Below are 26,626 nucleotides of genomic sequence, written 5' to 3'. Positions count from 1 at the left end.
TTTTATGGATGCAAAGATATAGGGGTAAATAACTGGGCAATAAAAAACATCTGCCAAAGCTGGGAGAAAGAGCCATTCAAGGAGTCTTTTTTTTTCTCCTGAAACAGTATCCCAGCTACACATAGCCATTTTAAGTTGAGTTACATTCCAAGTTTACAGATTTTACTATGCTTTCAAATTTAAGCAGATTTATAGTATAAATTATTTTTACTGAAAATTATAATGCTTTGTTGATTTCAGAAGTCATAATGGAAATATTCTACATTATCAAATTAAACAAAACCCCTTGGGACAGTATAATGTAGCAGAAAAATATCTTTTTTCATCTGTTCCTGAGCTCATTGAGTATCATCAACAAAATGCTGCAGGTAATGCATGTGAGCTGATATGGTTTTGTAACTGGACTTTGAGAAATTGGAAATCATTCCTTGTCTAATACTTTCCTATAGAAAGAGACACAAGTTTTTCTATTTCTAATGAATTCACATATAGCTGTATCCTTTCTGCCAAAGTCATAGTTGTAGTGTGCATATGCCAAGGGGGAAAGTGAAACTACCAAACTCATCTACATGTATTAAATTAATTTAACAAAGTTAGAAGCCTGCTCTGTATTCTCTTGGTTCATATTTGACTGAATGGGACTTGAATGAAATTTGATCATAATTCTTTCCTTGTCTACAACAAGAACTTGTATGCATGCAGTTTAATAAAAGCAGGAGCTATGCTGTGCATCAGCAGGTAGCATTCTACTGATTTTGAAAAAAAAAAAGAACACAAAACTACACCACAAACAATCAAAGGCAGAATTAGGGAGCACAAGGACTCTCTTAACACTGGCTTGCAGCTTACATCTAATTGTTGGCTGATGGCAGATTTTTATAATTTTTAGCATGAAGAATATCCTTCACCTTCGTTCTGCCCATCATTTTAATACAATATAAAATGTTTTTACTCTGTATGAGTGAAGATGAGAAAACACACAGAGATCCATTGCACTAGCGAGAAGAAAAATATGGGAATGAACAGAGCCCTCTGCTGGTGGGAGGAGGATTGTAGGAAAAACATGTAGCAGAAAAGAACCTGAAAGTAACAGTGGGAAGAATTAATGAACACGAAGAATCCTTGGTGAGGGATGTATTCACTGGTAATGCTGGCTCATGAATGCAAAGAAAATGAATGACAGACATGAAGATATTTTTTGCAACGGGAAACAAACCTTAGAAATCATGCTGGAAGATGCCACTTAGGTGGGTAATACAGTTTTTTAGAACTCATTTATTTAGGATCACTAATGTCATACAGACAAACAAACAAGACTCTAACTCTTGGCTTCATGAAAGTATAGATTTTTTGTAATCAGAGCCCTGTTGAATATTCTTTTGCCATTTCTTCCACTGTAATGTTTTTTCTGAAGAAGCTGTAAGAAAAAGTAACTTCAAGAAATAAGAAATGTACATCAGATTCCAAATGTTTTTGTTTGAGAAAAGGTATGATATAGCATATTTAAAAATTAAGTAATTGGTCAACACAATATTGCTGTTTTATTCCCTACAGGTCTTATCACATGTCTTCGATATCCAGTTGGATCAGATGGATGTTCTTCACCAGCAACAGCAGAACTGAATTATGGTAAATTTTTTATCTTCTTTTGGAGGAGATTTAGTTATTTAGATTGTATTCACCCATAATTAAGTTGTATCTGTGAAATGTCTTGGTAATAAGAAACACATAAACAGACATATATTCACTAGAAACAAACTAATTTCCTGTAAGGTGTCAGTACCAAATTAGACATCTGATTCAGACAGTTGCTTCTGTTCAGTGACTGCTGTGCTTCTAATACAACTACCAGTGCATTTCAGAGCTATCTGGACTTTTCTAAGTGAACCTAAGACTCAAATAGACATTTAAAGCTTTTAAAAGGCTATTTGGTTTATTTAAATGCTTAGGAAAATTGAAATTGAAAAATGAAATTGATATCATTTATGGAGAAGATTTTCTTTGTCAGTTCTGCAAGTTTTAGAAATAAGAATGGAATTCTACATGGTATTATATCAAACAAGCTATGAATGCCACTTTTGTGTACACAGATCAGGAATTTTATACAATCTGTCTGACAATAGGAACCTCCAAAATTGAGTATCTTTTATGTTCCAAGAATCTCAAGCCTTATTATTTCTGAAGGGTAAAACTATTGTGGTTATTAAAATAAAAGCAGCTAGTAACTATTTCTGTAGCTATACTATCCATCTGGAACTGTTTCGGAGCTAAAAACATCACCTATCATAATGCCAAAAAAGTTCTCATGTGCAACCAAAGCTAAACACTTGCCTTATCCTCCTGCCTCAGACACTCCTACATTAAGCAATTTAAGCACTAATCAGATTCTAAAAGCTGTAAAATAAGACATTTAAACATATGTGAGCAAGTGGAATTTTTCAGATATTTAAAACTCATGCTGTAGCTGATGAACAAGTGCGATGCTTCGCTGCATGCATTAACTGCAAATAGCAAGGCATGTCTCCTGGAGCACAGTTAGGAGGCCAACTGGGAAACTGGACTGACTCTTGTAACATATTCGGTTGCTTTTGTAGAGGAGTGAGGATTAAACTCATCTGAACTAATGTTCATTAAAGAACTTGGGCGTGGGCAGTTTGGTGTTGTTTATCTCGGTAAATGCAGAGCAACAATCAAGGTTGCCATCAAAACAATCAATGAAGATGCAATGTCTGAAGATGATTTTATGGAGGAGGTCAAACTGATGATGTAAGTACAAAAGCTATTATATCTGGCAGTTGTCCAAGAAATAAATATAACCTAGGTCCATTTAAACAACTAGACAAAGCAGTTTGGTGGGAATGGTGGATGTGCAGGAGAGAAAGACTGGTATAAAGGTCTGAACCAAATTGATACAGATGCTCTCTGTGCCTATCATCAAGCTCTTTCTTTAGAGTGTTCACTGCTTTGTGCATGGAGCAAAATGGGGAGTAAATGTTCTGATAAATAAATGTACTCCTACAACTATTCTTTCATCCATAATTCAGTGTCTCTAGGACTACTGGCAGAGCTTATATCTAACTAAAGCTTTTGAGAAACTATATTACCATATCTGCAAATTTTGCAAATTAGGAAAATATCCAAATAAGGTCTTGGCAAAGCCCAGAGGAGAAGAACCCTTGTAGCGTCATGTCCCCTGCCCGAAAGCCAGGCATAACTAGACCTTTCCATTTTACATCATCCAAATCAAGCTTTGCAGTCACTGCATTTATATAACTGATGAACAATTATGAATTCACAGAGTGAACTTTTTGGAGGAAGTTGTAGGCAGAAATGTGTTAGGTAGTGGGAGAACTCTGAAGCCAGTTGAATCGGATATTGTTTATTGAGTACTGAAAGTATTTTTCAAAACTATCATGGGAATCAAAGGTCTAGTTACCTGCCAAGGACAAATGTTAGCCTGTCTAAAATGCAATTTTAAACAGGAAACTCACCCACCCAAAGCTGGTCCAGCTTTACGGAGTGTGCACACATCACAAGCCTCTCTACGTTGTGCCTGAATTCATGGAAAGTGGCTGCCTGCTCCATTACCTTCAGCAAAGGCAGGGGAAACTTGGCAGAGAAGTGCTGCTGAGCATGTGCCAGGATGTGTGTGAAGGGATGGAATATCTGGAAAGAAATAGCTGTATTCACCGTGATTTACTAAGTACAATAGGTTTTCTGAGGTTCTTGACAAATATTTGCAGTAAAGAATGTGCCACTGATTTTATGGGACACTATGTGTCCTGTAAGACTTCAGCTCTGCAGGATCTAATAAGACAAAATAAAACTTTTCAGCTGTTCTTTTGTCCATGGACAGCTTAAATAAAAAGAAGATTTTACCACTGGAATAAACACTTGAGAGATCAGAGAAAACTGGGATATCGGCATGGAGCAGTCTGGTGTTAGGACATCCCAATACAAGAGTGATCCAAAATCACAGCAATACAAAAGATCAGCAACAACGAGGATTTTTTAAAATTGAATCTTTTTCTATCCATATTTTTTCAGCTCCCTACTGCCATACTTTGATGTTGGGATATATGAGTGGTTTTCTGTCCTACCTCTCATGGGCAGGGAATCATAGGAGAGTAGCTTGTTTCTGTACTTCTTGATACTTTATCCATGCTCGCATTTGGATGCGGAGAGGAAATTTTCCTGCTCTCCTATCTAGCTGCCTGAAGAAATGTAAAATCTTGAAAATTTACAAGGAGTTCCTGATTTCTGTAATGAAAAAGTCAAAAAACATTTTTAAAAATTCACACTAAGTGTCCTAGTGCCGGTGTTTCAGGAGATACCTTGTTGGATGACTAGACTCTGCAGCCTAAAATTCTTTCACCGTTCAAGCATATGTGAACATATTGCAACTCATACTACATGCATTTAAGCTCATACGTGCTATGTATATGTTACTACACAGTAGTGAAATATGTTCACTGACTCAGAGCCAGAAATTCACTCATATTTTTGACCAATACACTAATCTCCTTTCAGATATAAACAGTATGAGCTCAAGCAAATATAATCAACTGCTGTATTTTTCTTAAAATTCTTAAGCACAGATTTCAGATATGTTTCTCTCATTTTCCCCAGGCTGCAAGAAACTGTTTAGTTAATGCAGAGCACATTGTTAAAGTATCCAACTTCGGCATGGTGAGGTACGAGGCCGTTGACACAGGTTTCATGAGCACCTATTCTCAGACAGCATGATCTTGAGTTAATGTCATTGCTTGCTTCACTGTGGTTAATTAACTGTGGTTAATTTTTGAATTCTGATAAAAATTGTAATGTTGTTTAACCATTGTACCATGAACTGGATGTTGTGTCCTCTTCTTGCTCTTGGTGAGTGCAAGACAGGTCAACAAAGTGCCAGGTAACCTTCAGAGTTGTTTATGGACAGAAAAATGCCCAGGGTGCACAGGGCTGCCAGAAGCTTGAAGAAAGAAGTTCCCCCGACTTTTCTGAGCAGGGAGGAGACAGAAGGTTCCTAGGGATAGAACCAGGAGCTGGTGATGAGCTCTTGAGGCAGCTGTGGCTGAGTACGTGAGGCAAGATGCAGGGAGGGCAGGATGCAGGGAGGGTGGTCAGGAAGTGTGATGCATGCTGCTCTAGCAGGGAAGTGGTTTTTCTCGTTAGTGATAGCAGCAGCCAAAGTGGGGAAAGAAAGCACGGTGTATTCTGACAAGCATTGGCCAGAGAAACATAGCTCTGCCCTCACAGTCTTCCCTCAGAGGACATGCCATATTTTATAGCTGAGCTGATCAAATGACTGACTGCTACCCAGAGGGTTTGTCTCCTTCCTTCTTTCCTCCTGCAAGCCCAGCACAAAGCTCTTCCCTGTCGTGTTTTACTGGCTGTTTTTTCTGCAGGATTAGTAGAATGAATCAGCTCACTTAGGAGGCAGACGAACTTGAAAGGCAGTGAGTGGCTCAGAGCAGGAGGTGGTGGGGACATCTACCTTGTGGCTACAAATCATGAGATCAGCACAGCCATGCTGCTTACCTTTCCCTTTGGTTTTGCATCCTGTTTCTAACCTCAGGCTTACAACACTTTAGCAGTTCATAACTAAATACTTGTTTTTCAAAGGTCTGTCCTGTACCATGGTTGCACTGTTCTCCAAAAGGGTAAGATCAGTATCAGGGGTTTGGACTCATCCAAATGAGTCAGAAAACACAGTAAGAGACCAAGGGGCTGTCAGGGTCCAGCCTAAGAATAATGGACCTGAATGGCTCATTGTTGCCAAGAAGTGGAGATCAGTGGTGTGGCTCTTGGACAGGTACTCACTCTTCTGGGGAAATTGTGAAGAGGTGATGGGAACACAATCTAATTATTCAGAGTTCACACAACTGCCACTACAGGTTATTTTGTGCTGGTATTTCATATATTCCTTATTCAGTAGCCTCCCATGTTTCTGTGCCTGCACCAAAATGAGAAAGTGAGGCAATGAGATTATTTATTTCAAGTGACCTCCTTTAAAAGGTGCTTTAAAAGATGATAAAGCATTATGCTTTCCCCAAGAACTGCCCATCTGTTGTGGACTCAGGAATGTTAATACTGAGAAAATGTGCACAGAGTTTGTCAGTGTGTAGGGGTCTGACCAGTAACCTTTTAAAGTGTTGCCCTATAAATGCCTGCATTAGACACATAATTTCATCCTATCTGGGATGTTAGCTCCTATAAGCCTGGGCAAAAAAAATTACTTTAGTGCCCCTACAAAAACTTTTGCCTCAAATGTGATGAACATCTCTTTCTGTGTTGCTTTGGTAACAATGTCCCAGATACTACATCTGTGAGGATGGGCAGTAACAGTAGTATTTGTGTGGAACGAGTGGTTGGAAAAATGGATCCCGTTAAAAGAAGACAAATTATTGCTGCTGGTTTTCCTGCCCATGGTGTCTTATCAATATACACCCAAAAAATGACAATAACCACCATCCTGTCAGTCTTACAGATGGTATCAATATATTTTCTTCCAACATAAACAATCCAAATCATTCATTTAAACAGAAATCACTTTAAGGGCATAGCTTTCAGTATTGGTTTCTGTGTGCATTTTATACTAAATTAGCGATACCATTTCCTTGTTTCTAAATTGACATTGTATTTTTATGAAATTATAACCCCTCTGTGGAAATGTCACTCATTCAAATATATGAAGTTTCCTCTTATTCTTTAGGTACATCATTGATGACGAATATATCAGCTCTTCAGGTGCCAAGTTTCCAGTCAAATGGTCATCTCCTGAAGTCTTTTATTTCAAAAAATACAGCAGCAAGTCAGATGTCTGGTCATTTGGTGAGTTGATTAGGTGCATGTGCAACATATTGTGCTTCCCTAAAACTACTAATGTGATTTAGGAAAGTGTAACTTTTTATTCATGCTACCTATCTTAAGCTGCAGTACTTCCCATTTTTAAATCTTGCTTATATTTGACAAGTATGTTTTTCAATAGAAAGGCTCTGTGCCTAAAAATTAGGTTTTGCACTGAAATGTGCATTCTTAGTAAGTCCCCATTAACCAAATGTACATTCCTCTGAGTTTCATGGACCACGACCTTAGCTGACTTAAAAGAGAGCAGAATTATATTAGTTGAAAATGGTTTTGATTGTCTCCAGTTCATGTTGCCCATATTTTCACACATTTTTCAATACACAAAAAATCAGGAGTGTTTTTTGTTCTCCTAATGTTAAAAAGTTGTGAGTTTGGCATTTTTTGTTTTGTCCTAAACCATATATTTTGGTTCACTTCTAGGTGTATTGATGTGGGAAGGGCAAAATGCCCTTTGAAAATAAGTCCAATTCTGAAGTTGTCCATGAGATTTCTCAAGGTAACCAACTTTATCGACCACATTTGGCATCACATACTGCGTACAAAGTCATATACAGCTGCTGGCACGAGGTTTGTTGCCCTTTTTTTCCCCTGTGATATTACTTTATTATTAATTGTCAGTGTGGATATAAAAGCAATCTTTAGTAAATGGAGGCATTAAATCCTTATTTCACGTCTGTGAAATCTTCGGTATCTCTGACTACATTTTTTACAAATCACACCTAAGCCTCTGCTTCTTTTGACTGTTGCAGCTAATAAATATAAAGCACACTATCAGTTCAATAGGTCTAGACCATCCCCGGGTTTGAATATGCCACTATTGCCTTGCTTCTCTACTGCATCCAATGTGATACCTTTTTCACTTTGTATCATGCGTAGCTTTCTCTAGCTCTGTTCTGACCCTATCACATCCATATATGAAGTGGATATGCCCACTAGATGTAGATTTTGAACTCTTTTTCAGGTGTACCTCAGTATCTCTGTACATCACTTCAGCTTCTAGGCTGCACCCCTTCCATCCTCTCCAAGCTGATTTGGTACTTGATGTTCTTTCTTGGTTTCTCCTGCTCCTAGTCTTCCTATATTGGTATCAAAACACTGATTTCATCAACTTCTCCATCTGATTAATCTCTTAAGGTTCCTCCTTCTCTAGTCTCTACAGGAAATGAGGTTGCTCTTTATCACTCACCTTTTAACTCCATATAAAACTTCTAAACCCTAAGTAAAAAAAAGGTTAAGAGACAAATCTAAATTGTGTCCAGCTTTCTTGCTTATTGCAACCATCCATCAGGATGCCATCCAGCAGAGAGAGGATGGGGAAGAAGTTGTCCCCTCTGTCTACCACCAGCCAGGAGTTTGCTCTATATTGAGCAGCAGCACATCAAATAATACATCCGGGAAGATCCTTTTTCAACAACCCCAGAAACATTCCCAAGTATCATGGTTTCCTGAGAGGTAGGGCTTTCCATAGACCCACTGCAGGGAGAAATCCTAAAGGAATTCTGATCCAGAATTGAAACAAGTATAAAAAAATTTCAGGAATTTTTGGAAAAGTGCCTGTGTTTATGTTGCTGGTGTCATGAATAACATTATTTTTCTCTCTCAGATGACAAACTTGATCTTTTCTTCTGTATTAATAAAATAAAATGTAATTTTTAAATGGTATCTCATATGTACTTATAATTGTCTTCTGAAGTCTGGTACTATAATTGACCAATCTGCTAATATAAGTTTATCCTCTGCTTTTCAGAAACCTGAAGGACGTCCTACTTTTGCAGAGTTAATACTGACCCTCACAGATTTAACAGAGATGAGATAATCACAGATTTTATACCAATATATTTACTGAAAGGTTAGCATTAAGCAATGCTAATTAAGTAATGCTAATTTCAAACTGTCTCTGCAATATAAAGTACATGGCGCCTTTGAATAATATATGAGGCATCTTTTTTAATAGCTCTTGTAAAACTGGTTTTGCCATATTCAAGTTGATCTGTAATACACTCTAGTATCGTGCAGTAAAAAGCAGCTCCACTCTGTTTATGTAATCGAAGCACCTTGATCATGCCCGTTTCACTGAGCCGTCCCATGGTGAATATGCACCCATCCTTGAAACATGTTGGTCTAATACACAGAGACAATAATGCTTGCCTACCAGGCTTCCACCTCTCAATAAAATCTTTCTGTAGGTGGCTCTGGGAAAATTATGAGCAGGCTGTTATTAATACTCAGATAAATTTAACAGCTGCTATCATCAGGCTGGCAGTAAACAAATGAAAACGCACTAGAACATGCTTCAGAATCAGTGAAACTGGTGCTTAATTGTCAGCAAGAAAGGTCTACAGGACAAAGGTCAGGTATCCACAGTGTAATTACTTCCCGGAACAGCTACACCCATAATTAAAGACTGAGTAGGCCACCTTAGTCCACATGGCATCTGTGAGCTTAGGTCAAATTCTAACCGTTTCAAACAGGCAAAAATGGGTGAACAGCAAGAGCCACCCTTGTCACTGACCACAAAGAGATGTCTGCTAGCTGTTTTTTTAGAACAAAATTTTATGTGATAAAAATGAGACCTACAAGAGCAGTAAAGGTTAGAAGGAGACACTATAACATCTCCATAAAGGAAACGTCTGGTCAAAGGCTGTAGGAGTGCTGAGCATTTGTAAAAATTTAGCTGATGCTTCCTGATCAAACACCAGAAAACCTGAGCAAGTCTGTATTATGGATGGGAAGAAAAAAGGCAGAACTCCGAGATTCTGTGAACTAGCACTTAGGATATATCTCTTTTTTATAAAAAACCCACACTGTTGACAAACTGAAATTTACTTTCAGAAAGTGAAATTACTTTCCTTGTTTAGGTACTCCTGAGGAGCAATGCAGATCAATAATTTGTGTGTACAGGTCTGGTGACACTTCTCTCCAGTGCTACTTAGTTTTCAGACCAACTCCCCTGTCTCCTGCCACTCTTAAAGCTTCACAAACAGGGAGGCCCTGCAGACACTAAGGTATATCACCACTAGCACTCCTCCCCCACACACCACCAGCCTGGATCCTGCTCAGCCTCCCAGTTTTGTTCTGAACCTCAGCATCATTTTAAAATCTGCCAGAAAGGAGTCAGCTACGGGAAACCTGCTTTGCTGGAAGGATGTTTTCTAACACACTTGCCAGTTTTATTTTGCAGAATTTAAATAGTGAGAGAACAACGTTTTCTAGAAGTATGTAATTCCTCATATAGCTCCAGGATGCAACTCTGATGAGCAGAGGTTAAGGTTTTGAATCTGTACTCTTTGGGATGTAAATTTTTTACATCACAGCTCTTTCAAGCGTAGCTGGAAAGGTAGCTAGAGGAAGATGGGAGAACAGATTTCTATAGAAACTAATAACTGTTGTATCTCCTTTTAAACTCAGACAGATTATTTAACCTATTCAAATCTTCTTGACCTACCTACATTTAGTCAGTGCAGCTTTGTAATGAACTTAATTGCCCATTAATTTGTCCGGAGGTATGGTAATTAATGAGCAGCTGCCAAGATTTGTTTTGTATCAGCATTTAAAAGCCATAATTTTGATAGCAATGTATTGTCTCTGAGGTTTCTTTGTTCTAGTTCTTAATCATTCGCCCTACTTACCAAAACACTTCTAATTACTTTATATAACGTCCTTCATTTCACTCCCTGGAAAACCTGACAACCCGCTGAAATACTCTCCATTGTGATTGGCTGTGAGAAAGAGATGCCTAATACATCAGCTTCAGGTTTTCTTCTTTAGTTTAAAAATATGAATTACACTTTTTTTATCCCTTGTTTAAAAAATACAGATAATTTAGTATATAAGCCATGAATAATTTATTACAAGAGAAATATTAGCATAATTTCACTAAAAAATCAAAGTTATTCCAAACTAATAACTAAATATAAACACTTGAAAAATAACATCTCTTACAGCAAATGTTTTTTATACAAAAAATTTAATCAGTAATTTACTTCTTAACATACAGACTTCCTGTACACCACGAAAATAAGCATTAACTTGGTTTTCTGACATTGTAAGAAAATCACATTCTTTTACTAGTAGTTGTTATTTATGTATAAAAGCAGATAGACAGGTCCAGTAGAAAATAACAGAATTTTTGCTCGGTACAAGTTAATTGACTGTCAACAGTTCATATAAAGAATGTCCAGACCCTTCTCAAAGGAATTATATTACCTGTCTTTAAAAAATGCCAATACATTCATTCAGGAACTGGACTGGTTGCTTTTTCTTACTAATAATCCATTTGGTCATACCACAGTGATGACTGTATAAGCAAATAAAGGGGCCACGAGCTATGGAAAGGGATTATTTTTCTCTTTTTAGTGTAAATATTTTCTTCAGTTATTCTTTAAATGGAGTAATTCACAATGAAAAGCAATTCAAGTTTTTGTTAACAGACAAACTGTAATAAAAACTCCATCTTCAGTCTTTTTATTATTTGCATTACCTGTTTTTAACTATAAAGATTTTGAAGCTCGAATCTGGCCAATAAAGCCACAGTATCCTCTACATTAACTAAGAAGTAATGAAACCCTGTTTGTAGATTTTCTTCCCTTAAGCTTCTTTGACACATGCAGTTTAACAGCAAAGAATTACTGCAAGTCTCATCACCCAAGAATCTGAAAAATATTCCAAAGCTGTATGGATTATCATTATATTTTCAAGGCAAGTACATTCTTTGAGAAAATGTCTCTTTTGCTGGGTAGCATTGCTGCCATCTCCTGCACTATGGAATGTAATCTCAAATTAGGTAATCACAGGTGGCAACCGAAGACCCATTGCATAATGACATTATCTGGGCTTCTCTTTACACCAACAAGACTACCTGCAACATTTTATAAAATACCATGAGAAGAAGAACTGGACACACTTTTCAGTAACACACATTCCATATATGCTCTTCATCGTTAAAATGAGAGTTTAGAAAGAAGGTGCAGGGCATTGATACAATTTCTACTTCTTCCTGTAGGCATGTCAACTACAAACCTAGCCAAGTGAAAAAAAAGGTGCTTATAATTCAGAAATAACTTTAAGCTAGTATCCCTACTGTTGCTTTCAAGTATTTGATAGCTTCTAAAGCATCATCAAAAATAATTAACAAGTGAGATGTTTCATGAATATCTTTCAAAAAAGGAAGTACTGAAAGTTTGCACAACACAAACATATGAAATATCAGCAGCAACCCTTTTGTTCTTACATCTAAATTATGAGCTTTCTTTGGTGGAATAATTTGTTATCCATCCAAACTGTCCTCTTCTACTACACTTTTTGAACATTGGAGAACATACAGTCTGCTTCACAAGGGAGTTCTGCTTGGCATATATATATATGATTAAAATCAGTTTTTAACTGCTGAAGTGCTAGTAACTTCTGGAAAATGTTCTAGACTCACACTTAAGAATCCAAAGATTGGAAATATTATCTTTCTGGTGAGCTCATAATGACCCATACATCTGAGAGATGAAGCTACTTTCTTGCTCACAAAGTGGAAAACAAAGGGGATTGTAATGAGTAAATAAGGCACTCTGCAAGCTGGTTTTGTGAGATAAAGATCAGTGATCAGAATTGAGGAGCATTCTGTGGTACAGATACCAGTCTTCTAGGCCTCTGGTGGATTATCATATTGCTAAACATTTAATAGAGGTGAAAACTCATTTTTAGAAATGATGAAAAGGCCAAACTAAAAAAAAAAGATGTTTTGATATTTTTCACTCCTTGTTTACAGCCCATCCTACTATTTTTAGAAATAGCACGTGGTCTGTAAGATGGATTCTAACAGAACATAAAATATCAGGACTGTTTTATTATTAATAAGGAATGATACTGTTCCAGAAAATGAGAAAAAAAATGAAAAGCTTAACTGAGTTTTAATTGGCAATACTAGGAAAATGTACAGAAATAAGCGAAGTCCCTTCTTAAACCACAAAGTAATATAAACGAGAGTAGAAATTCTTAATTGTACATTCTGTTTCTCTTCTGCCTTTGAATACTTTATTCTTTCATCTCATGTAATTTTTAAGCCAATAGTAAGTGTTTTCAGGCCTCTAATGAATTTTCTTTTTCTTAAACTTGATCTTAAATAAAAAAGTACAGGCACATTCAGGGATTTGCAATCCACTCAGGATTCCTTAGACTTTGCTGTTAAATAATGGATTTTGAAGGAGACAGGTTACCAAAAACTGTATTTGATAAATTCTTTTCATGACATCTATTCAAGGTTCATTGGTAGGTGGCCAAAATGGAAAAAATCTTGTATAAAATTTTATCATCATGGCTAGGCTTCGCGAATGAAGATTTGGGAAGGGCACTACCCACGTTTGTTGCAAGCGCGTTGGTGGCTAAAAAGGCCAATACGAGATAGACACGTCCGGTTGCAAAAGGCACAGCAGAAAGACTCCTTAGAAGGGATATTCTGCAAGGTACGATTCTTTCTGTGTTATTAAAGGCTAAAAGGGTTAAACACTCTTTTCTTCATATTGTGTCTCCAATAAATATCCTTCATGTAGAATATTGACATGCTTGCTTGGCAATAAATTATAAAAACATAAAGAAAGCCTGAAATATTAAGGCCATCACCAAGATAATAGCAGACTACTCGTCACTTCAGCAAGTATTACTCTTTATCATTACAAGAAAATTGCATTTTGTAAATGTGGCTTACAAAGACTATTAATTTTTTGCTAAAATTCTCCAATAGGAGATGCTGCTTAAAAACGAGGACAATGTTTTTCATTGCCTAACATACAATCACCCTCGTGTTTCTGTCATATTAATTACTGAACATTTTCATTTCATTCATTACTGCCAACAGCTGACATACAGAGGAGTGGTGCACACTTAACAGGCCTCACAGACCATTTCCCAGAGGACTGCAGAAAAAAAGAGTAAAAGTCTAGTAAACATGGGTGGGCTTAGTTGGCAACTCACGATTCTTTGATGATGAGCACTGCTTAGAGAGTTTCACTGACTGAATAAAATGTCGTCCTCCTCATATGCCAAAGCTGGATCTTCCATGCTCTCTAATAAAGTGTCACTGGTTTCGTATTTACGGTGTGGTAGTGATGGTTCTTTGGCAACAGTAGACATCAACTGATTCCAAGTGATGTTAGTATTTTTGAAAGCATGCAATAGGAAAATGCCAATAATGATACTGCAGAATCCACTCAGGGTTCCAATGATATCACCCAGTTGCATACTACTCCACTCCTTGAACAAGATGATGGAGCATGTCACAACTGTCGTAGTGAAACACACGTAATAAATAGGTGTCACTAGAGATGTATTGAACACGTCCAATGCTTTGTTGAGATAGTTGATCTGAGTGCTGACTGAGAGCACCAAGATGCCCACCAAAATGTAAACCAGCGGATGTCGATAAACTGGCTTCTGCTCCAGCATTTGTTTAATGGCAATGCCCAGGCCTTTCACAGATGAGACAGAGAAGGCACCAATGAGCGAGCAAATTAAAATGTAGATCAATATGTTTGTCTGACCTCTCTTTGGAGCCACGACAAAAATCAGGACAATGACAACAACTGTTATGAGAACAGCAAATGTGACAAATGCTGTAAGAAAGAGGAAAGGGAAGAAGAGTAGTGCACGTGAGACAAAATACCAGAATGACGTCCAAGTACATAAAGTTATTCAGTCCTGAACACTTCTCTATGAACTGTAGCACATATTCACTGCAATTGCATACAGACCTGGATCTCGCAGCTTTCTTTCCATTTCATCTAGTGAGGTAACCTCTTCCTCCTCTGGGGCATGAATAACCATGACCGTTGAGCCCAAAATGCTCAGTACGCAGCCCAGCTTTCCGTGAATATTCAGCTTCTCATTTAAAAAATAAGATGACAATATAGCACTGTTTGGCAAAAAATAAATAAAAGGTTCAGCTCCACCAGTCACGCAAGACATCCAAAATCTGTCTGTCTAGCATGACAGTAACTCAAAACCTCATTTGAATTTGGATAATGGTCAACCAGCCTGAAACAATCAAATTGTATGGAGTTTTGCAATAAGGCTGGTCATGACCAAGGAGGTCAGGTCAGGTTTTAGGGATGTTCGCAACCCTGATCACTTCCCTCCAGGTTGCAAAGAGTACAAACTGCTCAAGGAACTTCTCATTCCTGATTGCCTGGGCCAGGAGTATGCACTCTCCCACACCTGTAGCTTAACCACACAAGCTGGGTTTTTTCATTAAAAAATGGATGAAAGCACTTCATTTGCCATTAGAACCAATTCACGTGAGTTTTGGAAACTGTTCCTCATCCCTCCCCAGACTCTCCCACTGAGGCACAGTTTCTGCCTGGCTTGCCAGGACTCCCCGCAAACCACAGAGAGGGTACGTCTCCCCCTTTGAAGAGGGCTGACCCCAGGATCTCTAAGATGTTCAATATTTAACCTAAGGACAATAACATAGCCTAAATGAGACTACCTTACAGGGCACAATTAGCCTGTTAGAGCATAACCTTGGGCATAATGGTGTGTGGACACGCTCCCAAAGAGCTTTTCAACCCACTGATCAAAATACAGACATTTTTTTCACACAAAGGTAACAAGTTCACTGACATGAAATTCTCGCAACCTCTCTGTTTCATGAAAATTAGAAAGATTGCTATCCTCATCAAAGGAGGGGGTAATAAAACTCAAGCTGTTTTGCAAAGCAGCAGCCAGGCAGCCAGTTAATCTGCATCTACCTACATGCTGATTCCAGCACAACTGAGTTACATTAGTTTTGCTATGATGGAATGGCTGCAGTTTTAGCAATTAGATTGTTGCAAGCATCTTGTTGTTTTGGGTTTTTTTAATACGAGGCCCAGGTTGTTTTAAACACAACGTTTCATACAGCATACTCAGGTCTTAAAATAAGTGTTTTATTAAAGACTTATTATTACTTAAGAGACAATAATTTCATTTTGCTAATAAATTATTTCCCAGAAAGTTCTTTGTAAACATAGACCATGTCTTTTCTGCTGCTATGGAAGCCACATTAATGTATGTGCTTAAGTACTTGGAAGTTGTTTGTTTCTTCATACATAAGAAATAATAAATTTCTGAAGAACATTCATGTTTCAAAAGAACCAAAATTTTACTTGCCTTCTTCCCATAAGGACTTGGAAAAGACAAAACAAAACCAAAAGATTTATTAAGTGTGCCTTAATATGAAATTATCCTTCTATAAAAATAAATGTTTTTGAAAACATTTTAGTGGGGGAATACGATATTTTCTTTTAAAGTTTTGGTACAACTGAAGAAGAGGATAACAATTCGGTTCTCTAGGAAGAGATAAATTACAACCGTCTATCACTGTGCATCAGCAGTATACCTTGTATACACTGATAAGAAATACTTCATAATATAGGTGAAAGGTCGTTCAGTGGTCTTTGGAACAAGACTTCTAATTCTGCCTACCCAGAAAACTCAGTTCTAAATGAGCAGATCTTTCCACAAAGGAACAAAAAGCATTCTTTGTCCATATATTGCATCTCTCTACTTTCAGCCAAAGACAGTATTTTTCCCTCAGACAGTAAATGGTTCATTTGCCAAGGTTTGCTCCCAGTTGGTACTAACCTTATGAGAACACTCAGTGCACCCAGTGGGGTAACTAAGGTTGCAGGTGCAAATGCATAGGCAGCAAAGTTTGCAGCTTCTCCTAATCCCACTGTAGAAGAAAGAACATTTGGATCAGCTTAGGAGGGGAAGGGGATATAAAAGGCATACTACTGTCAATATTTTGTATGACAGTTATGATAGCAAATATAAAACAAAATATTTTTTCTACACTATATATGCAAATTTTCATTTCAATCTCTTCTGGAAATAATAAAGGCTGAAGAAAGCTAAACACTTTTCTCCTAAGTACTTCTAGAAGCTGGACAGATGAATCCCATTGTTTTTGACAGGATAATAAAGAAAAGGTGGTTATTCTGCAAGAAGCTCCAAAGGCAGTATTTGAGTGAATGGCTCAAATCAGAACGGCTTGTCTTGAACATGATGGAAGGACATTTCTTTTAAGTGAAGGGAGTGAAAAATCAGGGAATAAATCTCTTTAAAACAATCTGCTTTATGTAGCATTTACATATAGGCTGAGAAGAATGAGGTGACTTACTTGATAGCAGTCCAGCCCACCAAAGCCATTCCTTCAAATAAGAATATCCACCTTGTCCTGAAAGCAGAAGAAATAACCTCATCTTAGAAGAAAGAGATCACCTTATTATAATAAAGAAAAGTACAACTTCACATTTGCACCTACAAAGTACTGAAAGAGCATGTTATCTGGGTGCGACACGAAGAATACTTGATTTTGACTGACATTTTATTAACCACTCTACTGTTTTGTGACTTGGACTTCTGAAGAATGATATCGACTAAACATACATGGAGGGAAAGTTCCAAACAAAAATAAAATGTCCATAAAGATTGTTGGTGAGCTTAAGAAATGCTTCAAAGTGCTGTCCCCGCTCAAAACCAATATATTCATATCATCAGCAATTTTACTTTAAATTGGAAGAAATTAAAAATGCCCCTGCATGCATTAATTATTAATTTTTTCTTACATAAGACATAAGTATATTGAATATTCAGTAACACATCTTTTTCAAATAACCAGATTCTCTGGAAAAGTATATTGCAATAAACCCAACAAACAAAACAAAAACTGCTAATGCTATGTATTTAAATCCATGTAAAGGGAATTATGAGATTAGTCCAATTGTTCTTTTTCTTGATCTTCATCTGTTGACTTAGATAGAGATAGTTGTACCAACTGTAGAAACTCATCTAATAAATATCCTTTCTACAACTCATTAAGTTTAAAAAAAACCCAAACCAAAACCACAAAAAACCCCCACTAAACCTAGCTACCATCCTAAGAGTTTCCATCTCAAATGAGGGAGGAAAAAAAATGGAAAAAGAAAGAGAAAGACATTTTGAAGGTTAAGGTGAATGGAGTATTTTATTTAGTAACTAACTACTGTCAGTGAGGAAATATCATCAGATCACTGGATTTAACACGCACTGCAGTTCCCACAGCCCTAGTAATTCTGAAATCTAGTCCCTGTAATCACACACAGAGAAATAATACTGTATCTCCATCCCTCACCAAGACAGGATTTCTGATTCAAGTGCAACAGTTTTAAACATGTATTCTGTGACTCAAACCTTGATTTTGTGTTTTGGTGTTTGTGTTCCCAGCAGGAGCAACACAGGCACCACCACTTACCAGCTCGGGTGACTCCTCTGCCTGCCAGTTTCAAAAGTCCTTTTTTCTTCAGTATAAAACTAGAACCAATAAAGATACTGGAACCTATTGCCAAAGCCAAGCCAATGTAGAGGTGATACCTGCTTCCAGCAGGCATGGAAATACTCCAGTTTGTTTCATTGACAGTCCCTTCCATAGAGGTGAGGAAAGGAGAGTGTGATTCAGACACGTTGATGATCTGGCACCATGCTTGGCAGGAGTCACAGCAAGCAACAGAGAGCACAGCACCTGAGAGGAGAAAAAAGGGGACAAATGATCCAGGCACAGCACTGGAAGAGCCCTGATGTCACACTGCTCACTCCTTTCTATGTCTTCCCAGAGCGCTTGTCCTTTCTAACTGTGTAAGTAACACACAAAATCCACACAACATACACAATGCTGCCCTGAGTCATTACCCAAACCTGCAGTTCACAGGTGCATACATTATTTGACATATATATTTTGCACTTCATTGGCTCAGTCAAGCAATTAGGGCAATACCAAGGAATGCAACAATAAAATATGATCTTCAATGTAAAATTCTACTTAAAATCTTAAAAGCTAACCTTAAACCTCAAGATGAAAGGGTTCTTTTGTGTTGTGCAGAGACCACATTCCCAAAACACAAACTTATAGTCAAATCCATGATTTTGGACTTTGCCTGTTAAAGTAAGTCTCCTGTTATTCCACACTTCTGCTTTTACTTTTGTGGCTGAGATTGAAAACAACAAACAAAAAACAACAACAGCAACAACCAAAAAAAAAAAAAGGAAGAAAAATCTATACAGGGAGTAAACTCTAGGTGTATATGCATTTTATTAAAACTGTTCTGTGAGTACTGTGTGAGCCAGATCTTTCTTAATCCATCCAAGTTTTCAGGTGAAGGCCTCATTGCACGTCACAGCAATTTTCATCTAACCTCAACATGCCCTGTCTGGAGGGAGATCACAGCCCCACAAGGGACAGTCCCCTCAGCTCTCCCTGCAACAGAGCTGCAGAGCCAGGTGGTCCTCAGCTGAGACTGAACCTTCACACTCTCAGCCAGCCAAGCATTATCAGCATCACTGTGATGACAGTCTGTGGGAATGATGTCATTGTTATCAGCTTAGATGTGTTTTTAAAGGAAGAAGAAGTATTGCATTTCCAAGAACAAAAGGAATCATTATTTTGCCTAGGGAAGCAGGGGACAGGCAGCAAAGCTGCAACAGGGCTTATGACAGTCTAGGCTGATGTCTCCCAGTGTGGATCAGAAAACCTAGACTGGAATAGCTTCTAAGGACAACTTTTTTGGGGAAAAAAGGTTTATTGTGAGGACATGTTAAAATATGAAACAGCTGATGCAGAAGTACAAAAGCTCAGTCGACTGTGATTCATATAAAGCACTGGATGCAACAAATAATTTTGCTTTCTATGTTTTCCCTGTAATTAAAATGACACATGAAGGATTCATCCTGCTGAGTGGCACCACCAGTAATACATGCCTTTTTTTTTTCCCCTCTTTTTTCCCAACTGAAAAAACCCACTTGAGGACTTGGTAGAAAAGGACGTGCCTCTGTCTGTTCATATCTAAGCTCGGGAAATATTACTATTGTGTCAAAAGTACTTCATTGAACAAGTAACAATAAGCAGTCTTGGGTAATTCATCTAATACTGTTTAAGAAGGAATATTTAAAATATTAAAGGTCTTAAAAATAGCAAATCTTCATTTGCAGTTGGAAATCCTGATATTGACACTGGGAGATGCCACCCTTTACAAGTAAGGAATGAGTATCTGCTCTCAGTTTTCCCGTGCCATACTGTACAACAAACATACTACAGGAAGCTATCCTGTGATTTGCAAGATTTGCAATCACATTTCCTTGTTTGCCAAGAGAGTTTCTATATAACAGGAGTTGTTTTGTATTGCTATGTCAGACTTCATAAAAGTGGTCCCAAAAAATGTGTATGTTCATATCCTGCAGCTGAAGATTAAAATCTTAAAAGAGCTTAGATCAACGTGCAATTACTTTTGCATAGTATGTAAGATAAATACTATTCTGCCATCTTATAATTATTAGAAATTGCAATCGGATAATGTAAAAGAAATTAAATTTGCATCTGCACCTGGAAGTAGTTTAAAATCCTAAAGTATTAGCATAGTCTTAGAAAAAAAATTGCATATATTTAAGTTTTGACATAATTAATAAAGAATAAATCACAAAAAAAAAAATTGCAGACAAGTCCTTTAAGCATAAATATATTTTCTCTTAGCTAACAAAAACAGCGCAAGTCAAAAATCTTGCGCAAGTCCCTACTCATGGGAGGGGGGTCAAACTATATGACCTTTAAAGGTCCATTCCAATCCAAACTATTCTATGATTCTGTGAAAAAAAAGCAGAGCAATTGCCAGTGAATGAAATCCCTTATCTCCCAATATGTATAATGATGCTAAACCAAACGTGGTGTGAGAAGCAGAACATTCACAGAATCACAGAATCAAGGTTGGAAAAGGCCTCTGAGAACACTGAGTCCAACCTACGACCCAACACCACCTTGTCAACTAGACCATGGCACTGGGTGCCACATCCAGTCTTTCCTTAAACACCTCCAGGGACAGTGACTGCACCACCTTCCTGGGCAGCCCATTCCAATGCCCAATCACTCTTTCTGTGAAGGACTTCTTCCTAATGTTCAACCTAAACCTAAGAAGAGTAATTTTGAATTGTTATAATCTCTGCTTATTGTGCTGAGCAGCTCTTCCTGGTTTTAAAAAACAAGTAACTTGTTCCACTTGCATATAAAATGCTATGCCACTGTGCTGATCAAAGAATGACCTGAGAGATGGGAAAAGGAGGTTGATCCAGGAATTACTGTTACTTTATTGCCGACTGTGAACAGTCTGAGGATCACTTGGAAAGGCTGAGGAAGGTGACAAACCGCTGAGGCCGTCTGCCTTGTTCAACACACAGTCTCTGTAATTAAGATAGTTTCACCTCTCATTTGCAAACATGAACCTGTCAGCAGAACCCCTCCTTTCAGAAATAAACTCTCCCAGCTCTGATTAAGGCTGATAGCAACAGGAAACCAGCCAGAGTTCAGGCAGCCGCTGTTGTAACTTCTAAACTGTTTTATAATTCAACTAAATCTGAATATTTTTTTTCCCCAAACACCTAAACAGTCTCTATCTGAACTGGCAGAATAGACAGACTAGTGCCACACTCTTCTTATGGCAAGTCTAATTTGCTGTTGTTCTACCGTCCTGCAAGTCTAGGACTCATGTACCCTGCAGTTCATTAGCAACAGCCAACGTGGCTTTTAACTCAACACTGCAGATACTGGTCTTAAATCATCTAGAAAACTAATTGCTTTGATTAGACATATAATTTGACCATTTCTATTGAGCTCACGAGTCAGCTCATCCCTGGTAGAAACACGAAATGTCTTTCTCAGTAACCCAGGAAATACTAAGCCCACCTTCGCCAAGACCTGGCTCCTGGGGGCCAAAAGTGCACCGAGAAGCAGCAAGGAATTCTTTCCTGGCACACCACCACTCACAAAAATGTATTTTAAAAAAAAGTTGAAAAGAGGCTTAGACACGAGGCAGCCACAAGAGAAGCTCACGAGCCTTCCTGGCACCGGCAGCGCCTCGCTCGCCGGAAAACAACTGCGTGCGTGAGGGCGGAGGAAAGTGTTAAGTGGGCAGGACTCACGATCCCGATCCCGATCCCGATCCCGCTCCCGCACCCGCGGTGCGGGCGCAGGGGCAGCGGGGGGGCTGCAGGAGCGGCGCCCGGCAGCGCGCACACACCGCGCCCTCGCGTCCGCCCACCGCCGCGTCCCTCCCGCGCAATCCCCGCTCCCCAGCGCCAACCCCCGCAGACAGCCCGCCCCGCCCCGCCTGCCCCGCACCGCTCCGCACAGCGCCGCGGCCGCGGTTCCCCCGGCTGCCCCTCCGCGCCCGCACCGGCACCGGCACCCGCACTGACCTGCGCGGCAGGACGGGCGGGCGGGCAGCGCCTCTCGGTGCCCCATGGCTGCGGGGCACCCCCTCCGTGCTCCTCGGCGGTGGTGGCGGCGGCTCCGCCCGCCCGGGCGCGGTCCGGAGTACCTGGGCGCGCCCCTTGCCCGGCCGCTGCAGGCGCAGGCGGCATCCCTGCTGCTCCTCTGGACCTGTCTTGGGGGACGGTCACTCCAGGAGTGATCCCGAATGGGCTTTTAAAATCGTTATCAAGTTCCAGGTCTCACCTGGGGAGTCCTGCGCCCCCACCTGAACACTGAATTCGTGGAAGAGAGCTCTGGCCTGGGGTACCCTGGCAGCATTTGTGTCTAGTGGGAGTTTTATAGATTTAATTTTCATCCTCTTCGCACCTGGAAGAAGAGATGATCAGTCTTGATGTTCAGCCACGTATGTGTGTGACAGGCTGCCCGTGCTCGCTCCGGCCAGTGGATCTGCGGACAGTCAGAGGGATCCCTTGGCCAAACTATGCCGGTGTCGCACAACTAGGGCAGTGCCTGATGATGCATACCCTGAGATGACTCCCTGTGGCTGAACAAGCTCCAGTGTGTCATAAGAAACAATTATCTTTATTACCCAATCGATAGTTTCAAGGTAGAAGTGTACCATGATTAAGTGAAATACATTTACAAAACGTAAGGCTTAATAAAACATTACATGTTGCCCAGCAAACTTCTTGGACAGTCTGAGGACCTTTAGCATGGACAAGGACTTCCCGAACTGAAGGCAAACAGTTGAAAATTTAATACATCTCTACAGAGCACCACAGGAACATGCTGACTTGAGACTAGCAGAGTTGTAACCATGCTTTGCAGCGCAGCACCAAAACTAATCATCATTGGTTTTGAACTGTTTTATCACTGTGCACACTGCTGAAATATGGTGACAGTGTCAGCAAAACCTCTCCTTGCCTTAGGAGTCCTTGACTTCACAGTCCTGGGGTTAAACACAAGAGGTCAGTTTCAAAGTCTTAGTCTTATTTTTTATTTCTGTATTTATTTTTTAGCGTAGCCAGTGCTCTGTATGTTATGAGAAAAGGAACACTGCATTTGTAGCTAACAATCCAAATCACTGGAGAGATGTAAAGAACTTGCAATCTATAATATAATTACAGAAGGGAGTGGATATACTGCCTGTGTGTGTACACTACACTGTTGATAAACACTTTTCATACTCAAACTTGTTTCGAAGAATTTTGAGACAACGTCAGGAAGAAAGAAACTACATAAAAGTAATTTATCAACATTGATATATTTTTCTTTATTTTCAATGACGTGTAAGGGTCAAATGATAAAGAAAATAAAGTACTGATATACAATCTTAGCATCTAACATAAAAAAGAAAAAGATACCAGTTTACCATTCAAAAAGAGACCCGTGGTTGATTTAGAGCAATGCCTGGATCATAAGCTAATGCAAATCAGCACAGCTCCACTTAATTCCATGGATCTATGCCAGTTACGGCTAAGGACACATCAGCCTTTTTTAGTATGAGGTAACAATATGCATGTACTAACAGTCAAAGCAATTTTGTGGCAGTTCCCATTTCTCCAAAAGAGAAATAAGGATGTTATGAAACTCTACCCTACCTTTCCGTGTTATTGCACTATTTTTTTTCCATTAAATGTGTGGAAAATGCAAGAGAAAATTTATGTTAAAATTCTTTTACGTAATTACATAATTTCATTCATTATGTAATGAATGAAAGATTTCCCGAAACTTTCCTTAAAATCAGCAAGCACTGACTTTAATTTTTGGTTTTCAGTAAAAATGGAAGCACTGAATATCTAGCCAGCTTCAATCTTTTACATTTATAAATTAAATAGTCATTGTAAACCTCATTTTTTTTCCTTAATAAATCCCATCTTACCTCTGTGTTAGCCATGAATGACTTAATTACCATAATTTGTGTGACTTTTTTGCTTTATTATAAATTCTTTCATTTTGTTGATGATTGTTTTCTCATATGCATATACATTGAGTTTCTTATGCAGTATTTAATTATATTATCATAATACTGAAGATCATGACAACAGGTTTCACCACAATTAGAAAACCTGTTCACTGTGCAGCTAGCCCAGGTTGAAGCAAGACCTATCTCTTTTTTATTATTATTTAGGAAAATTGTCTGTGGCATTTTTAAGTCCTGTCGTCATTGCTCAGCTTCCCTCTTGTGTATTACCCTGCCTGCAGTTGCTGCTCACGACAGCGTTCAAACATGAGCTCTGCTCAATACAGCAGCTACAGATAGGTTTTATTACCTGTCCTGGCACTTAGCCACACAAAAATTACTGAGCTCGATTTGTGAGTGAAGCTCTGACCATGGAAACTCCATTTGCCCCAAATGCTGGTGATTTAGTGCAGACCTGCAGGAGCAACATGTGAAGGAATTAACTTCAGTTGAGACAAAAAAATATCCCTGTGTTGAAGTTCAAAATTATTAGATTGCTGTACTTGTGGAGAGATTAACTCTATATATGTTGCCTTAAAAATGCCCAAATAGTGCCACCTTAACTCCTACTATACTATGTGCTATACTGTACTATAGTACAATGAATGAAAGACAAATAAGGCTAGATTTATTAAACCTGCTTTATCTACGGTGTATTTTCTACCATTCTTATCATGTATTGATGATTTTCTTTTACATATAATTAATCTCAGTTGAACCACCTTTGTATGTGTAAACATTTTAGCATAATTATTTTGTGCAACCAACCCAGATTTCATATGTTAACGTGAAATAAAATTTTGCTTAACAGAAACTCTGACTGTTTAGAGCTTCTGGCACTCCTGCATGCTTACTACAATTATTCCTTATCCCAATGATACAACTGATTGAAGATCTAGTATTTTCCACAGAGTTTTCTGGTAAGCCAGTCCCTCTGTTCCTTGAAGGTTTCAGGCTGGGAGGTAAAGAGGTATCTCAGGGGAGAGACACCCACTGAACATGGGAGGCACAAGGATAGCCTTATTGCATGTTTATCTCAGGGCAGAGAAAAAACTGCTGGGCATGGCCAGATAGATTTCAGAAGTGCTAATCCCTGCTCAGAGTAGTCTTGCAAAAACTAGGGTCTGTGCCTGGAAGATGCTAGTGAAAGGCTTTGACGCGGTCTTGGAGCTGTGTGGTGCTGTGCTGGTGCTGTGTAGTGCTGTGCTGTGTGCCTGAGACTGCGCTTGCAGTCTGTCCAGTGCGTTGTGATTCCTGCCTCATCTGCACATGGGAATCTAACACACCAACACAAATCTTAAATTGCTTCTACTTCACTCTCTCTCACACACCACTTAGCCCTTAAGTAAAAATACAGTACCACCTACTGGTGGAGACACCGTTGGCACTGATGGTTTTCCAGTCACCAAGCCTCATTGGAGCTGATTGTGCTTCATGACACTGAATTCAACATAAGTGTGTATTAAATAAGCCACAAACCCTGGAGCCTTCTCAGCTACAGCACTTCCAACATGACATTAATTGCTTAAATTGCATCAGCACTAGAAAAGACAGAATAGTATTTGCAGAAAATAAGACTGCCAAAACTGTGATTCCAATTCAGACACTCATCTGTTTACAAAGCTACAACACAGTAGGGTGAAAGGCAATGTTGTGCCATTAAAACCTGTTTATTTATAAATAATACATATGTATAATGTATCTAGTGTTGTAGTTATGGGTATCCGAAACCAGATGTGGCCTTAACAGGATTGAGAAGAATTACAGATGATGACAATGCAAGATACAAAAATAGATTAAAGTTGGCCTATTAAAACAATAATCCATTAGTACAGTCATTCTCCCATCAGTCAAGGTTACTTCACTGGAATACAGAATGACCAGAAAAATATCCATGAAAAAAATTGACACTAAACTAATATAATCATCAGTGAAGTCAATGACAACTATGTAATGGGCTTTTAAAGGAGGGCAGAATTGACATCACTGTGTTGAGCTCACACAGAATTTGTCCTGCAAACTTCTTTGCAAGTAGGTGAGGTCCAGGCCACTGTCAGACAAGGAACTGGCCTGGCCCAGTAGGACTCATCTTCCTCTGTTTGAGAACTTTGAAAAACTCCATGGTAAAACAAACAAGAAAAAAATAAGTTAGAGTTGTTTTACGGGAGTGCTTATTTTATTAGAAAAATAACTGTTCTATACCAGAGTAAAAAAGGTATGCATCTCCTTTGTGACACTCAACAGGGCACATGTCCCAGACACTCCGTGACACCACATATTTACAAAATTACTGCTCGGCATTAAACATTGAGATCTTTCAGATTGCAGGCCAGGCAAAAACCCATGAGAATGACAGAGGTAGAACTAATCATGAGTCAATACTAGTTGGATGCAGTGATCTTCTGAGATTCCTTTCATAGCTATGATTTTAGGAGAGGAGCTATACTTCAGCCCTTCAAGGACAATGGTGAAATATATGTGAGAAATTAGAAGATAATCGAATTCTTTATCTATTTATTATGTTGGATATCTTACTCTAA

At 38.8% G+C, this 26,626-nt stretch overlaps 2 protein-coding genes across 2 annotated transcripts in view; one reads left to right on the top strand and one right to left on the bottom strand.

Moving 5' to 3' along the window:
• The window catches only part of TXK (TXK tyrosine kinase), an 11,845-nt gene extending 3,162 nt beyond the window's left edge, over window positions 1–8,683 (top strand). Inside the window, 9 exon segments of the mRNA XM_027676852.1 lie at window positions 241–368; window positions 1,555–1,629; window positions 2,595–2,766; window positions 3,483–3,698; window positions 4,629–4,694; window positions 6,713–6,831; window positions 7,288–7,303; window positions 7,305–7,434; window positions 8,615–8,683. Coding sequence (XP_027532653.1) covers window positions 241–368; window positions 1,555–1,629; window positions 2,595–2,766; window positions 3,483–3,698; window positions 4,629–4,694; window positions 6,713–6,831; window positions 7,288–7,303; window positions 7,305–7,434; window positions 8,615–8,683 — 991 coding nt within the window.
• A 5,166-nt stretch (window positions 8,684–13,849) lies between these two features.
• On the bottom strand, window positions 13,850–18,449 carry NIPAL1 (NIPA like domain containing 1; the record flags this gene model as incomplete). The annotated part of the gene is made up of 5 exons (XM_027676851.1): window positions 13,850–14,465; window positions 14,604–14,764; window positions 16,474–16,564; window positions 17,012–17,068; window positions 18,125–18,449. Coding segments are annotated over 5 exons (1,239 nt in total), but the record flags the coding sequence as incomplete, so codon positions are not given.
• Window positions 18,450–26,626: the final 8,177 nt, after the last annotated feature.

Source organism: Neopelma chrysocephalum, unplaced genomic scaffold, assembly GCF_003984885.1.
Source record: "Neopelma chrysocephalum unplaced genomic scaffold, ASM398488v2 Primary Assembly neopelma1_42, whole genome shotgun sequence".
Classification (NCBI taxonomy): domain Eukaryota; kingdom Metazoa; phylum Chordata; class Aves; order Passeriformes; family Pipridae; genus Neopelma; species Neopelma chrysocephalum.
This window is presented reverse-complemented; position numbering and strand designations above follow the sequence as displayed.